The 17,993-nt window shown below is 36.7% G+C and overlaps 1 protein-coding gene across 8 annotated transcripts in view; it reads right to left on the reverse strand.

The window, feature by feature from the left end:
- Positions 1-17,993, reverse strand: part of DLG1 (discs, large homolog 1 (Drosophila)) — a 291,014-nt gene that overhangs the window by 17,320 nt on the left and 255,701 nt on the right. For 6 of the 8 annotated variants that reach the window (XM_011961193.1, XM_011961195.1, XM_011961194.1 and 3 more), the window contains 5 exons: positions 12,969-13,010; positions 10,149-10,199; positions 9,156-9,257; positions 8,725-8,897; positions 4,711-4,820 (listed from right to left, as the gene is read on the reverse strand). In XM_011961193.1, coding sequence (XP_011816583.1) covers positions 4,711-4,820; positions 8,725-8,897; positions 9,156-9,257; positions 10,149-10,199; positions 12,969-13,010 — 478 coding nt within the window. Of the gene's footprint in view, positions 1-4,710; positions 4,821-8,724; positions 8,898-9,155; positions 9,258-10,148; positions 10,200-11,937; positions 11,974-12,968; positions 13,011-17,993 lie in introns of all 8 variants that reach the window. The other 2 variants (XM_011961197.1, XM_011961196.1) reach the window with 1 other exon arrangement.

A 17,993-nucleotide genomic window follows, 5' to 3' on the forward strand; every position in this document is an offset into this window, starting at 1 on the left:
TACAGATGCCCACCACCACGCCCAGCTAATTTTTGTATTTTTAGTAGAGATGGGGTTTCACTATGTTGTCCACGATGGTCTTGAACTCCTGACCTCAGGTGTTCTGCCTGCCTCAGCCTCCCAAAGTGCTGGGGTTACAGGCATGAGCCACTGCACCTGGCCAATTTTTGCTGACTTTTTGTAGAGGCAAGGTCTCACTATGTTGCCCAGGCTAGTCTCGAACCACTGAGTTCAGGTGGTTCGTCTCAGCCTTCTAAGCGCTAGAATCACAGGCATGAGCCACTGCGCTGGGCCTATCATTTTGTTGAGACTTTGTCCATGTCTTTTAGCTCATTTAGCATCTTGTTTTACAGTCTTAGTCTAACTCTTTCTCAAGGATAGTCTTCCGCAGGGATAGTTTATGTTTCCTTTGAATGGGCTATATTTTCCTGTTTCTTTGTATGTCTTGTGCTTTTTGTTGGAAACTGCACATTTAACTCTTACAATGTGGTAACTCTGGAGATCACATTCTCTTCCTTTCTTAGGGTTTGTTGTTTTATTTAAAATTTAATTTTATTGTTTACTGTTGCAAGGTGTTTCTGTACCAGGAATCAGCCAGTCTTTTCAGGTATTTTCTAAGCCTGTGATTTTCCATGGATATGAAAATCTCCCCTCACATACATGGTTACTTTTGAATGTCCAGGTCTGGCCCCCAAAATGGGGGGAAGCAAAAAGGTGTGTGTGTGTGTGTGTGTATGTGGTACGGGTGGAAGGGGGAGGCACTAGCCCTTTGTTTTCATTTGTTTTTTTTTTTTCTTTCTCCTCACTAATCACCACTGAAGGCAATGGCCCTTTAAATCTTTAAAAGTCACTTCAGCCTCCAGTGGAAGGGCTTGTAACAGTGGCAGTGGGGTCTGCAACAATGGCTCACTTTAGGGCTGTATGGCCGCACCTCCATCATCAGAAGCAGTAATTAGCCATCACAGCAAAGATCCCTGCTATTTGGAGGACAGAATCCTTATTGTCCACACTGCCTCCCACAAACCCTATGCAAAGCCGCTTGAAAATGTGTGCATGGCTACATGCTGTGGGGCTGAGGGCAGAGGAACAGGTAGTTGCTACCATGTTAAGAGCTGAAATTAACCTTTCAAACCTTCCCCTGGAAGTTATAAGCCTTCAATAGACTTCAGAGTTCCAAAACCGATAAAAATGGTGAACAGAGTTCCAAAATAGTAACATCAGACAGAGTCTGCCAGTGCAGTTGTTGTCTGGGTGGGGAGACAGATTCCCAGAGCTTCCTACTCTTCCATCTTCCCTCTAGCTCCATAATTGATTAGTTTTTAAATGTTAAAGCAGTGTTGCATACCAGGAATATACCCAACTTGGTTGTTATACTTTGCCTTATTAAAAAAATTCTTTGATTCAATTTGCTCCTATTTTGGTAAGGGTTCTTGCATCTATAGTCATAATTAAGACTGGCTTTATCATTTTCCTTTCCCTATACAGTCCTTTCCAGGTTTGGGTATCAAATTAATGCTCATAAATTAGTTGAAGAGTTTGTATAAAACTGACATAGCTTCTTAGCTTTTGGTACAATTTAGTAAGTCCTCTAGGCTTAGTATTTAATTTGTGGAAAGGCTTTTTATGACGGGTTCAAGTCTTTACTAAGTACTAGATTATTTAGGTTTTCTATTTCTCTTTTCCCTTTCTATTTTTTCCTTAACATTTTCTGAAGTATAGGTTTCAAACACAGATGAGCAATATCAGAAAAATCGTATCATTCAGCTTGTTACATTTTCACAAACTTACATGCACCTGTGTACTTAGGTCAAGACACAGAACGTCACTAGTACCCCAGAATCCGGCCAACCCCCTTCTCACAGGGTAACCTCTATTTGACTTCTATGAGCAATTATTAAATTTGGAATCATAGAGTATGTGTATCTTTAGGTCGGGGTTTTTGTTTTTAACTCAAATTGTACTTGTGAGATTCTTCCATACTTTTGTATGTGGCGGGAGATTGCTCACTCTCATTATCATACATTGTTTCGTTGTGAGTATGTCATAGTTTATTTACATATTCTACTGCTGACAGTATTTGGGTAGTTTCTAGTTTTTAGTTACTGACTCTTTGTTGTTGTTGTTGTTTTTTTTTTAAAGACAGGGTCTCACTCTGTCACCAAGGCTGGAGTGCAGTGGTGCAAGCATAGCTCACTACAGCCTCGATCGAACTCCTGGGCTCAAGGGATCCTCCTGCTTCAGCCTCCTGAGTAGCTGGGATTACAGGAAGGCACTATCACATCCAGCTTCCTTAAAAGTTTTTTGTGGAGATAGGGTCGTGCTATGTTGCTCAGGCTGGTCTCCAACTCCTGACCTTAAGGAATCCTTCTGTCTTGGGCTCCCAAAGTGTTGGGATTACAGGTGTGAGCCACTGTACCTGACAGCTGCTAACTACTTGAACAGTACTGTCATCATTCTTGTACATGTCTTTGTAAACACATGTAAGCATTCCTGTTGAGTGTGTATCTAAGAATATGACTTCTGGGTCGTAACTAATGTGTACGTTCGGCTTTAGGAGACATTATGGTACTATAAACAGTTTACCAATGAAGACGCACCAATTTGCACCCCTAACACTGTTATGAGTTTCAGCTGCTCCACATCCTTGCCAGCATTAAATATTTTCTGTCTTTTTCATTGTAACTATTCTGGTATGTGGGTGGTAGTATAAGACATCAGGGTTTAACTTGTATTTCCATGATTAATTGGGCACTATCTCACATGCGTATTATTTGGAGGTTCTCTTTTGTGATGTGTCCAAGCCCTCTGTCCTTTTTCCTGCTGGGCCGCCTCTGTCAATCTCTCTGATGTCTGCTGCATGTGTAGTCATATCCTCTTTTTCATGCCTGATGTTCACATTGATATGCCTTCTTTCTTTTCTTCATCACTCCTAATGGTTTACTGTCTTTTCAAAGACAACACTTTTGGCTTTGTTGATCCTCTTTTATGCTTGTTTTCTATTTCATTAATTTCCGCTCTGCCATATTTTTTATTTTTAAATTTTTTTTATACTGTTTTCTTCTTTTTTTGACTTGGGACAGGGTCTCGTTCTGTCACCAGGCTGGAGTGTAATGGCATGATCTTGGCTTTGCTGCAACCCCCACTCCCTGTGCTCAAGCAATCCCCCCATCTCAGCCTCCCAAGCAGCTGGGACAACAGGCGCACACCACCACGCCTGGCTATTTTTTTGTATTTTTAGTAGAGACAGAGTCTCACCATGTTGCCCAGGCTGGTCTTGAACTCCTGAACTCAAGCAATCCGCCCACTTAGGCCTCCTGAAGTGTTGGGATTATAGGGGCTGGCCACTGTGCCCCACCTTCTATAATTTTGAGTTTGACTGATATTTTTTCAATTTCTCAAAATCTTAGATTTTCAACTTTCCTAATATTTGATTTTCAACATTCTTTCCTAACATTTAAAGCTGTGTGTATTCCTTCAACAAAGCTATGAAAGCCTCCAAACTCATTACTTGGCAATTCATTACTATTTAGTTCAAAACATCAATTTATTCTGTGATTTCTTCTTTGACTCACTCAGAAGTATAATGCTTAATTTCCAAATATATGAGAATTTTCTAGTTATCTTTTAGTTATTGGTTTCCATTTAAATTGCATTATAGTCAGAAAGTATTTGTTTTCTATCATTTGAAATTTGTAATCCAGCAAATGATGAGTTTTGGTAATTGTTTCATGTATACTGGAAATCCACATGTATTCTGCAGATGGTGAGTGCAGTGTTTAACATATGTCAAGTAGGTAAAGTTTTTAATTTGTGTTATTCTGTGCCTTCACTGATTTTTTATATTTGTTTTCTTATTTAATTGCTTCCTCACAGGTATGTTAGGTTCCCTCTCGATGATTTTGGAATTACCTTTTTGTTCCTATGAAGCTGTCAATTTGTACTTTTTATGTTTTGAGAATGCTATTAAGTGCAAACAAATGTATGAACAGATCCTCCTGCTGGAGTGAATCTTTTATGAAATGTCACTCTTAAGGCAAGTAGTACTTCTTGCCTTAAAGTATACTTCGTCAGCAATATGAAAATCAGCCTAGTTTAGCATGGTATAGCTTTTTCTATTCTCTTACTTTCAACCTATGGGAAAGTAGGTTTTCACATAGCCTAATTTTTAAGGTATGTCTGATGAAAGCAACATATAATTTACTTTTTTCTTCACACATTCTGACAATCCTTGTCTTTTAATTGGAACATTTAGTCCAGTAGTCTAATACTTGCCTTAGTTTATACCATCTTACTATTTATATGGTTTTGCCTCACTTGTTCTATGTTTCTATTTGCTCTTTCTTAATTTTTACTTAGATTCTATTTTTTTGTCCCCCAAAAGTATTACGTAATGGTTACACATTCTTCTATTCTCTTAATGGTTACCTGAGAGCTGTGCTGCATACTTCAGTAGCCACTAGCCACACGGAGCTATTTAAAGTGCTAACACGTTACCTTATAACTTTAGTAGTATTAATGATGATGATTACAACGACAATTTAAAACCCATAGTGCTTATTTAATCCTCACCACATAATCTGAGGTGAATATACATACTACTATTATCTCAGTTTTATAGATATAGAAACTGAGATGCAAGGAGAGTAAATAAATTACCCTACAGTGACTGAATTTGTACAAAGAGGCTATGCCTCAGGCATTTACACTTACATGATATTTTCCATGGATTTGGGTTTAATAAAAATGGAGATAGGGTAAAGCTGTGCAATCTGTAATCTCTTTATGGCATTTCCAGACACATCAAGGATACAGTGTTTGCCCTAAAATAAAGGGAACAAAGAAAAAAAAACAAGTGAACCAAATATTCTCAATAATATCAAAGGTACATTTCCCACAGGCCCAGAGTCTAAATCGTGGTATGTCTGGATCCTTGTTCACTTTAAGCAAACTTGTCACTTCTCTCAGCAAACCTGATAGGAAATGAAATGATTATGCATAATTAATTTGCCATTTTCAAACAAATGTTATATTTAAAAAGGAATGAGAATACAGTTCCTAGTTTTCACAGATCAGCAATTTCTCAAAATGGTGAAAACCAGAGCTCCCCCACTCCCTTTTTTTTTTTTTTTAAATTTAAGAGACAGGGTCTTGTTCTGTTCACTAGGCTGGTCTTGAACTCCTGGGGCTCAAGTGATCCTCTCACCGCAGCCTCCGGAAGTGCTGGGATTATAGGCATGAGCCACTGTGCCAGGCCCAGGTTCCTATTTTTCATTCTGCCAAGAAAAGGTATTCATAAAGACCCCACACTACCATCTCCCCATAGCTATCATTTCATAACAGATAAAAAATCCTAGAGTAAGGGCAAACCTTTTAAATAAACAAATGTGTGAAACCTCATTACCACTACTCAATCTTTCTATTTCTCATTTTACTAGGGACAGACAAAAACTCATAAACTAGCATATGGGACCCAATTCTGGATTTAAATGACAACCTTTCTGACAAGCTTAAACTCACTGACAAAGGATACTTAGGTTTTTAATACAGATGGGCATTTCCGTGGTAAGCAGAGTAGTAGTTATTATTTATGACAGATTTGCTTCTAATACATTTGAAATCAGGCCCTCCCCCATAACGCAACTTCAGTTTTTTGTTTGTTTTTGAGACGAAGTCTTGTTCTGTCACCCAGACTTGAGTGCAGTGGCACGATCTCGGCTTATTGCAACTTCTGCTTCTTGGGTTCGAGCAATTCTCCTGCTTCAGCCTCCCCAGCAGCTGGGATAACAGGTGTGCGCCACCACACCCAGCTAATTTTTGTGTTTTTTGTACAGATGGGGTTTCACCATGTTGGTCAGGCTGGTCTCAAATTCCTGACCTCAAGTGATCCACCCACCTCGGCCTCCCAAAGTGCTCGGATTATAGGTGTGAGCCACCACACTTGGCCCCATAATGCAACTTCTAACCCAAGGACTTGAGTCCAAGTCAATACATGATAATTTCAATTTGGTGGGCACACTTAAAATAACAAATTTAATACTGTAAAATACTCCAAACATATAGAAAAGTAAACAACAGACACCATGTAACCATTATCTACTTTTATCAGATATAAATATTTTACATTATCGCTTAAACATTTTAGTAACTTGATACTGAAATATTAATATTCTGTTTGCTTTAGCTCTTTCTATATATGTACATAATAGTTTGAGAATAAACTGCATAATGCTCTTTTACCTCGTATTTCTTAAAAACAATGGCATCTCTTACATAATCACAATATGATTCCAAGTGGCCATCTAATGTTCCTTATTGGAAAAGAAAAAAAACAATTCCTGGTCCAGGATCCAATTCAGGATCATGGGATCACACGCTGTATTTAGTTGTAAAGTCTCCGTAGTCTCCGTCAATCTGACACAGCTCCTCAGTCTTGGTCTTTCTTGATCTTGATGTTTTTGAAGAGTACAAAATGTTTATGTCCTACAATATGCCTCAACCTGGGTTTGTGTGTTTCCTCACTCTCGGATGGCAGGTTACACAGTTTTGGCAGGAATACCACAGATATAATGTGTGTCCTTCTCAGTCCATCACATCTGGGAGGTGATATTATATCTATTTGTCCCACCGGCAGTGATGCTAATTTTGATCACTTGTTTAAGGTTTTATCTGCTAGGTTTCTCCACTGTAAAATTATTACTTTTGCCTTTGTAACTGATAAGTATTTTGGGGAGGACACTTTGAGACTATATAGATATCCCGTTTTTCATCAAATGTTCACGAATTTTAGAATGCACTGATGGTTTTTGCCTGAAACAATTATTACCATGCAGTTTTCAAAAGATTTTCTAATCATTTCTTCTACCTTGATTAGTAGACAGTCCAAAGTGTTCCCTTCTATCCACTTATTTACTCATATACAGATGCTCCTTGACTTATGATGGGAGTTACGTCCCAATAAACCCATCACAAGTGGAAAATACTATAAATTGAAAATGCGTTTAATATATCTACCCTACTGAACCTAGATTACCTTAAATGTGCTCAGAACACTTACTCTACAGTCAGACAAAATCATCCAACATACCTGTTTTATAATTAAGTGTTGAATTTTTCATGTAATTCATTGAGTCCTGTACTACAAGTGAAAAACAGAATGGCTGTATGGGTACTTGAAGTATGGCTGCTACTGAATATGCATCACTTTTGGCGCCTCTGTAAAGTTGAACCATTCTAAGTTGGGGGCCATCTGTGTTTATTTCATTATGGAGTCTAGGATTTTAATTTTACTCTATATATTACAATCTGTGATTATCATTTATCTTGATATTCAAATTATCTCAGACTTGGCCAGTGAGGGACCCCACAGCTTGGTTCCTTGCTTTTTTACACACCCTCATCACTCGTGGAGTACTTCCTTGTTTTTCTGGCAGCAAAAATGTTACAGGCTCACCCTGCACTTTTCCAGTCCTGGCCCCAGAATCAGCCATTTCTCTAAGGAGTCTTGGATCTTTCAATTAACGAATTATACTTAGAAGCCAAGACCTGGGCACCAGATATTCTCATGGCTTATTCAGGGTTATTTTTAGGTCTTCTTAGTGGATAGAGCAAATAAGCATATGTGTGTGTATATATAAATACACATCTTTCTATATCTACTCTATTACAATTCATGGGTTCATATTCATAGCTCTAATTATCTAATATCTCCAATCCAATTATCACAGAGTTCATTTTATCCTCTCCCTTTTTCTGACAGCCAAACCTCACTCCCACTACTGTCGTTATATTAGTATATTTGCTCAACCCTAGAATATATATTCGTTTCAGAACTGTAAGACCATACACTCCACCCAACAAACAAATTTTATTTTGTTTACAGATCTTTCTTTCTTCAAAGAATCTCTGGGATTAAGACTTCTCCCTTCTCCCCTCTTCAATGTAGTTATTCATTTGAAATGGTTGGACATCATTTCCTATGTACAAAGGCCATTTTTATATCTTATTTTTGTGTGAACTATGTATTCTCATCTTTTCTCCATTTTTTTTTTCCTATTGGGTTTCTGGTCTCTATTCCCTGTTTTTACGAGTTCTTTATATATTGGCAATATTAGCGCTTTTCTTCTTGCAAATTTTTTCTGTCAGTTGTCTTTTGACATTGTTAATGGTGTTTTCTAACAGTTTTTGGAAAAGTTCTTTGGCCATAAAAAAAGTTTTTAAAAATTTTAAGTAGTTAGATTTATTGAATTTTTTTTCTTTCTTTTTTTTTTTTTTTAAGTGCCAGGGTCTTGTTCTGTTGCCCAGGCTGGAGTTCAGTGGCATGATCATAGCTCGCTGCAGCCTCAAATTCCCAGGCTTAAATGATCCTCTCAACTCAGCCTTCTTAGTAGCTAGGACTATAAGGGTGTGCTGCCATACCTGGCCCTTATCTCCTTATAATATATGCTGGAGGGCTAGGGTTAAACAAAAGGTCTATCTCTAGCAAATGACCTTAAAATAACTTCTCCTCTTACATTCATGTTACCATTTCTATTTTCACTTTCTTTGTCTACCTTATTTACCTGTTTTATCTTGTATGCACTTTCCTGAGCCACCAAAAATTATGTAGGTAGGCAAATTCATTATGTTAATAAAACTAATTAATGCTGTATCTATCCTACCACTCTTTCATACTGTCAAAGGCATATCTGATTAGAAGTTATATTCTGGGATTAGTCTGATGCTTACCTTTTCTGCTACTTCTCGCACAGACTGAACACTTGTTCCATATAGATGATTGTTATACTGGCCAGCTTCAATGAATTTATGTTCCTGGATATCTTTTTCCATCTGCTCTCTTGAAGTCACAAAATGATAATCTCTTCCGTCTACCTCATAATCTCGTTTTGGTCTAGTTGTATCTTTAACAGAAAAAAACTTGGGGAAGTGTTTAATATTAAAAAAAATCCCCACAATAAATCCATTTTCTACTTACATCATTGTTTTGTAAAGTTCAACAGATTAATTTAAATCTGAGAAAGGACAATAATATGGAGGATGGAAGAGTAACTGATAAAATGGGTACAAACTGTTAAAAAATGGTTCTACCTATTTTTCCCACACACAGTGACAGGCATTGTTAAGAGTAACAATGAAATGTTTTTGTCTGGTTTACTCACGAGGGACACAGGATCCAAATTTGTCGGGAAATTCTGAGATCAAGTCATCATTGATCCGGTCTTTCATGGGTCCCAGTATGATCACTGGCCGAGTGTAATTAACTATAAAGATAAACTGCACGTTAAAAGGAATAAACAGTCAACAAATATCAATGTATTTTATTTCACTAGAGAACAAAAATATCCTTAACTGTTTTAAAGAATTTTTTTCTTCTTTCTCCATCTCACTCAACCATCAACCAAAGATGCATAACTTGCTCTTTTATAATCTTGACTAAGATCTTAAATTCTACTCAGTCTTCTGTTAGAAGTCATATTGATAAATCAACCAAGTTAAATTTGGTATGTTAGCAGATAATGTTTCTTTACATTGCAAATCAAAGCATAAAGTATAGTGTTATACAGATGGCTTTGAAGTAGAAATTGTAAGGAAGCAGAGCAAAGAAGGGCAGAAAAGAAATTGCATGTGGGAAGTGATATAATCCCATCTTTTTAGAACACTAAAAAGATGATCTAACAGAAGTATAAACTCTGGGTTGTATGGGATCATGCTGGAAGAATGGAGATTGGTAGTGAGACTGAGAACTAACACTGTGAGAGAAGGGATGAAAAGAAGGTCATAAATAACAAAGAAGTAGAATAAACAGTGCCCAGAACCTAACTGGATGAGGAGGAGGAGGAACGGAGAAGGCTCAAAGATGCTTCCAAGATTTTCAGAAAAGGGTTCTTTGGAAGATAGTGATGCTAACAAGAACACTGCAATGAAGTTGCTTAGGAAATAAAACACAAATATAAAAGTCAATATGAAATGACTAGATTCTAATATACTGCGGAGTAACCTATGTTTCATAAACATATGTAGTAAATTTCTGCATATAAATGTAGTAAAAAAAATTCTAATATAACATTTTTTGGGGGTATTCGACTTTTTCCCCCCAAATTAAAAAGTATATTCTTCTAGAAGATTATAAAACATCAATAGTCTTCACAAACCTTCTTGTTGGTTCACTGGTTCATAAGATAAGACGTACTCTTCTTGACCACCTATTAGAAAGTGAAGGCACAGATGAAAAATGTGTCAAGATAACTGATGCTCATCTAATTCTTCATGAACAACGTTATACATTACTACAACTTTCCTGAGAAAATGGCAAAGATATGGAAAGGTACTTTATGGCAAAATTTAGTTAAAAAAAAAAAAAAGTGGCAAATTATAAAGTCATAAAAGTGAGTTTGCTAAATGTAAAACAAAATACAAATGGGCTATTTAATCAATATTATATTTCATAGATAATCAAATCTAAAAATCTTCATTTGTGATGCCGTTTACTTAGAATCTAAGAAATATTAAATCTGTTAAAGATTAATGCTTTAATGAGCAGTCTATCTATCTATCTATCTATCATCTATATACATATTAGGTAACTTGTTACTATTAAAAACATGCTACTTTTTTAGTTCTACCAACTATAATATTGAATACAGTATATTTTATTTTTAAAAAAATTACATCGTAAAATTAAAAATTATAAATGCAAAGGTAAAACTATTGTTACTATTTCACTGATGAAAAAATTCACTAACTCAACTTTGTAAAAAATAATAAATTTAATGTGAGTCAAAAAGAGCTTTAGATAAAACTAAATCCTTCCAATAAAATAAACCACAGTGATAGTAAAGGAGATAAATATATTCGCTTTGACCTTAAAAGCACAAGAAGTTAAAGTTTCTAAAGGTTAAATTAAAGGTTCAGAGCTTAAGAAATATTCTAAAAGAGTCTACAAATGATATCTGAATCCAGTGTAAAGAAATAAAAAGAGTTAAAAACTCTAAGAGTTGTTTTTTTTTTTTTTTTTTTTGGGGTTGGAGTTTTGCTCTTGTTGCCAGGCTGGTGTGCAATGGCACAATCTCAGCTCACTGCAACCTCCACCTCTCAGGTTCAAGCGGTTCTCCTGCCTCAGCCTCCCGAGTAGCTGGGATTACAGGCGTGCGCCATCATGCCCAGCTAATTTTGTATTTTTAGTAGAGACGGGGTTTCTCTGTGTTAGTCAGGCTGGTCTCGAACTCCCGACCTCAGGTGATCTGCCCGCCTTGGCCTCCCAAAGTGCTGGGATTATAGGCATGAACCACCACGCCTGGCCAAAAACTCTAGTTTTAAAATAACACACACCCCCCCTTACCCCACAGTGAAAATTAGAAAAGACTGTGTTAACTCAAGTGGTTCAATGAAAGCAATCAATATTGGATAATGCATTTGAAGATTTTCTCTTTAATTATCAAGATCCTATAACAATTTTACCACGAATTTTGCGATTGGTTTATATTAATATGTATGTAGCTGTAGGTCTTTTAAATCCATACATTGGCATAAACATTCTTTTCTGCTTTAAAAGTGTGTATTTATTTGTTTTCAATTTTATTATCAAAGTATATAAAACGGATATTTTATAAGCTGTTTTTTAAAGTACTGGATGTAAAACATGGCTTACATACTAGCAAACACATGCAATTTGAATATTTCACACCTTAATAATTCATGCAAATGGTAAGACAGACAGTATATACTTTCATTACCTCTTTTTAGCCTAGAAAGCCACTCAACTACCCTATAGTGGGTTCTGGTTATAAGCAATAAAATGCCGAAATACAGGAAATCATTTCCGTACCAAAAAAATCATTAAGTAACTACTATGTAGAAAAATAATCAACCAAATGAATGACGGTTAAAAGTATATACTGTCAACATGAAAAAGTATTAGGGACTGATATTAACAGGATGGACCTTTTGAGCAGCCATACTCATCTGTAATCAAGATTACTTTCATATTAGACAGCAGTAAAAAAAGAAAGTTAGAAAAGTAATTTTAATTTTTAAGGTGTTACAACTGATATTATGTACCCTCCCCTTCTCCCATGCCCCAAGTCTGTTTAAAACATCACATGGTTGTGCAGTTCACTTAATAAAACCAAGAATGTAATATAAAACAGCAAAAGAGAAATTAGTATTATTTTTCGGGCGATCACTGAAAATGTTTCCTTATTTCTTCTGTTCACCAAGTGCTGATGATAAACAATAACTTGACCCAGATCAGTATTGGTGACAAAGAATAAAAAAGGAAATAAAGCTAATGATAATTTAGCATTACTGAAAAATACTGTTTTAGTGCTCATGTTAAAAACAGAATTATTAAACAGAATGTCAAAATACAGGCCAGGTGCGGTGGCTCAAGCCTGTAATCCCAGCACTTTGGGAGGCCGAGACGGGCGGATCATGAGGTCAGGAGATCGAGACCATCCTGGCTAACACGGTGAAACCCCATCTCTACTAAAAAATACAAAAAACTAGCCGGGCGAGGTGGCAGGCACCTGTAGTCCCAGCTGCTCGGGAGGCTGAGGCAGGAGAATGGCGGGAACCCGGGAGGCGGAGCTTGCAGTGAGCTGAGATCCGGCCACTGCACTCCAGCCTGGGCGACAGAGCGAGACTCCGTCTCAAAAAAAGAAAAAAAAAAGTCAAAATACAAGTTTTCCCTCATTTAACTATTTGCTTCTTATAAAAAATACATATACATATGTATCATGTACACAAATAATACTAAACTGTTTTTAGTATTTTATTAAAATTTTATAAATTAACCTTTACATATATAGTATGATTTTATTTTTCAAGTACAGAATTTTACTTGTCTCTCCCTGATTTTAAAATAACGATCACATAACTTTAAGTTTTTAGAACGTATCACTAAGAATCCCTCCACCCCCGCTGAGGATGGATTACTCGAGATTACAAAAGAACAAGTAACTTAAGACACTTACGGTAACTACTTTCACTATCGCTGGCATTAGAAGTTACATGCTCTGAAATTGCAGGACAATGAAAAAAAGTAAAGAAAACAGTGTCATGAGTTTAAAAAGCAAATAATCAAAATAAAATGTTGCGATATAAGCCATATATAACAAAATAATTTTTTTAAAGTGTTTTTCATTTTCTTTAAAAATACTGTTTTTTTCAAATAATAAATATTAGCAAAGGAAAACACCTGTAATTAAGGACAATGCCTTATTTTTGTACAACACAGTTTCTGAACAAATCTATTATAAATAGCAACTAGAATATGACAAAAAGGGCAAAGTGATCCTGAATTAGTCCAAATGTAGACATAAAACCCAATGGAGAAAATACTGTTGGCACTATCTCAGTTTCTGAACCGGCAGTAACTGGCAAAGGGGACAAACTAAGCAAATAGATGCCCATTTTAATGAAGGGATGTCTTTGTAATTAAAAATAAAGAGATCATCTTATTTTCAGTCCAGCTTCGCTCCTGTTTCTGAAGATGAAAATCCATGTTTCTGAGTTCATACAGATAAATGATTTTAGAAGTTATAAATTCAGATGTCTCGGCTGGAAGGGAATGCACCAATGGTGGCACTGCATTTTAAAACCAACTAATTCCCCTCCTTAAAAGTGACTCCGTTTCACGACTTCATTGCTTAGTAAACAATAGGCACGCTTCTCATCCATGTAAATGTAATCTCAAATATTCTCCCAATAAATATTCCCCTTGCATTAAACAAAGACTAATACATTTATTTCTAAAAAATAAAAATAAAACTTTCAACGAGACAGGGAAACCGACATTTTTATTTTAACTTTTTTTTTTTTTTTAATTAAAGGGACAGGGCTTCACTCTGTTGCTCAGGTAGGAGTGCAGTATACCACTGCACTATAGCTCACTGCAGCCTCCACCTCCTCTCCTGGGCCTCTGTGATCCTCCCATCTTAGACCAGAGTGGCTGGGACTTCAGGTATGTACCACTATGCTCTGCTAAAATTTTGTTTTTTTAATAAAAGAGGCAAGTCTCAACCATGTTGCCCAGACTGGTCTCAAACTCCAGGCCTCAAGGGATCCTCCCATTTCAGCTTCCCAAAGTGCTGAGATTACAGGTGTGAACCACCACACCCAGCTGGAAATTTTTTTCTTTTTTCTTTTTTTGAGACAGTCTCCCTCTGTTGCCCAGGTTGGAGTGCAGTGGCACGATCTCAGCTCACTGCAACCTCTGCCTCCTAGGTTTAAGCAATTCAATTCTTGTGTCTCAGACACCCGAGTACCTGGCACTACAGGTGTATAGTACCAGGCCCAGCTAATTGTTCTATTTTTAGTAGAGGCTGGTTTCACTATGTTGGCCATGCTGATACTGAACTCCTGAGATCAAGTGATCCATCTGCCTTGGCCTCCCAAAGTGCTGAGATTAAAGGCATGAGCCACTGCGCCCGGGTGGAAATAAAATTTTTTAAGGTAAAAAAAAGTTTGAGGCTGGGCATGGTGGCACATGCCTGTAATCCCAGCACTTTGCGAAGGTGAGGCAGGAGGATCACTTAAGACCAGGAGTTCGAGATCAGCTTGGGTAACATGGAGAGACACTGTCTGGACAAAAAAAAAAATGCTGGGCTTGGTGGTGCATATCTGTAATTCTAGCTATTCAAGAGGTTGAGGTGCGAAGACCGCTCAAGCCAAAGGGTTCTAGGCTGCAGTGAGCTATGAATATACCACCGCACTCCAGCGTGGGTGACAGTGTGAGATCCTGTCCCTAAGAAACAAAAACAAAAAAGTTTGAAGATAAGTATCTGCTATACCATACCACTCACAGAGTCTCCTAAAATCAAGTATCACTATTAAAACGTACAGTGAATGGCTGAACTTAAGATTTCAAATTAAATAAGATTTTTGAACTGCTATCATAATGAAAAATAAGTCTGTTATTCTAACTTTCAAAGACAAGATATAACTTTCTTAATCATGATTACAATACATTTTAAATAAAGCAGGGACTTTAAAAATTGCAAGACGAATTCACTAATATATGTAAGCACATGTAAAATGGTAGGTTTTTCTTTGGAGTCTTGGTCTGTTCCCCAGGCTGGAGTGCAGTGGCAAGATCTCAGCTCTCTACAACCTCCGCCTCCCAGGTTCAAGCTATTCTCCTGCCTCAGCCTCCTGAGTAGCTGGGATTACAGGTGTGCACCACCACACCCAAATTTTTGTATTTTTAGTAGAGACCGGGTTTCGCCATGTTGGTTAGGCTGGTCTTGAACTCCTGATCTCAGGAGATCCACCTGCCTCGGCCTCCCAAAGTGCTGGGATTACAGGCTTGAGCCACCGCACCTGGTCAAATGGTAGGTTTTTTAGAAGCTTATATTAAAATATTTCTTTCCATTCACCACATGGGCTTGATAGCAATACTTTAAAATTGGTGTATAATATTCTATGATTGATAAATTATTTACCTTGCTATTTATTATTTAGGTATTTTTATTTGCTTTAAACTGTTTTTCACAAGTATCAACAATTATGAATGTCTTCATTTATATATACCTTTTAACTTTTTGTCCTATTTCCTTAAATTTCATTCCCAGAAACACGCCACATTAAAAAAAAGAGTTATTCTGTTTATATTAGCATTGGTATCACCCTCTGCCATCTCTAGTTTGTAAACTAAAGAAAAATTAGTTATTGCAAAGGGGAGTATAAGTGGGAGTACAGAAGAAACAGAATTGGTAAATTTTCAGTTGACAATTATGAAAGCTGGATAAACAAATACTTGCAGGGTTTATTTTTACTACTCTTCTACTATTGAATGTATCTGATATTTATATAATAAAAAGTTTAAGTTACCAAAATCTCTTCACTATCTGTTTTTTTTGGATTTCTTCTACTCACCTTAAACCCTCTAAGACTGCCAAAAGCTATACAACAATCAAACTCTGCAAGTTCTTTCAAATATCATTCTACTTAGCTCTTCTACAATAAAACCTCACTACTCAAAAGTATGGTCCTTAGAATAGCATCATCGTCATCGTTTGGAATGCTATTAGAAAAATAAAATGTTTTTCTTCTGATAATTGAAAATGTTCCTCGTAAAAGCATTTTACAGAAGAAGATAGTCAAATTACCAATAAACATACAGAGAAGTGTTCAAGTTAATTACTTGTCAGGGAAACGCAAATTAAAACCACAAAGGGTGTCTCTACCATCCACCAGAATGGCTCAAGTGAAAACACAAAACAGACATGTCAAGCATCGACAACGATATGCAGCAACGGGGGTTCATATACTAGGAATGGGCCAACTGGGAAAACTACTTGGGAAAACTATGTGGCAATATCTACTAAGGCTGGACAAAAGTGTATCTATATGACCCAGCAATTCCTTTCCTAGCTATTTCCCCAACAGAAAGGCATATATATGCTTACCACAAGACATGGGTAAGAATGTTCAAAGTAACACTATTTAAAATAGCTCCAAACATACGTTTATTTATAAGACTGAGACAATATATGTAGTTGCATATTTTACTTTTTTCATATATAGTGAGCATTTCCCCATGTCATTATCTCTAAATATGATTTTTGATGGTTATGTAATATTACATAGTATGGATAAATCATACTTGATCAGGCACTTTCTAATTGTAAGGCATTTTGCCATGGTTTTAATTTTTTATTTTTGCTGTTATTACTAAATAATACTATAATAAGCATTATAAGCATTCTAATATATAAGGCTTTATCTCTATCTCTAATTACATCCTTAGGATAAATTCGTTGAAGAGTATTTAGTGGGTCAAAAGATGTGCTTTTTCACAAAGGCTGTGCCAGTTTACACTCCTAATTGTAATACATTAAAAGCAGGCATTTAGCAGAACTCTCTTCGTCACGGGTTTTCCTTTTAAACAAAAGTCTGCAAAGTGACAGGTAAAACATCATTTTGCTTATCACTACTAGGGAATTAAACATTTTTTACATGCTTATTTCATCTGCTTATCTTTTGAGCACTCTTGTCCAGCTTTCTAATGGAGAGTTAGCTTGTTTCTTATTACCTGTTAAATAGTGTAAAGATATTATCCCTGTGGCATACATGGTACAAACACATTCTTCAAGTTTTTATTTTTATTTTGTTTTTGATAGCTTTTTTTTTTTTTTTTTAAGACGGAGTCTTGCTATGTCACCCAGGCTGGAGAGCAGTGGCGTGATCTCGGCTTACCGCAACCTTTACCTCCCAGGTTCAAGTGATTCTCCTGCCTCAGCCTCCTGAGTAGCTTGGATTACAGGTGTGCACCACCATGCCTGGCTAATTTTTGTACTTTTAGTAGAGACGGGGTTTTGCCATGTTGGCCAGGCTGGTCTCGAATTCCTGACCTCAGGTGATCTGCTGGTCTCAGCCTCCCAAAGTGCTGGGATTACAGGCGTGAGCCACCGCGCCCAGCCTGATTATGATGTTTGATGAACAGATCTATTTCAAATCTCTCTAGCCAAGTTTTATCATTGTACTCAAATGTTTCTTCCTGACAGAGTATATCATGTTTCTCTTCTGGCTCTCCTCTAACACTACATCATCAATCTGAAGCAATGATACTACTCTTACATCCTATTCATAATGCAAATGAAGATAAGTCTGCTTTTGGCATTTACAAGCTCTGCACAACTATGTGTACGTCTTTAAAATGAGAAGAAAGAAATGACATATGTAGCAGGAAACCTATGTGTCTGAGGAAATTTTTGAGGTGTTGTACAAAATGTCAAGTTGTAAAAATGGAAAGGCTACATGTAATAAGAACAAACCTTGTCTCAAACCTTACGTCATAATTTTACTTCTGAGTACCTTATGTATCTTTTACTGAGTTACGTTTCCTTTCAGTCTCTGTTAAAGGAATCTTACCTAGTTTTAGTCCCTTAAGCTTTTTCAAAATTACCTCCTTAAAGCATAAAAGCTGTACAGGCTTTTATTTTTAGCTTTTCACAAATGATGACTTAGTTGCATTCTCCCAAACTTCCATTGTACTC

The sequence above is a fragment of the Colobus angolensis genome, unplaced genomic scaffold (assembly GCF_000951035.1).
Source record: "Colobus angolensis palliatus isolate OR3802 unplaced genomic scaffold, Cang.pa_1.0 Scaffold54, whole genome shotgun sequence".
Taxonomy (NCBI): domain Eukaryota; kingdom Metazoa; phylum Chordata; class Mammalia; order Primates; family Cercopithecidae; genus Colobus; species Colobus angolensis.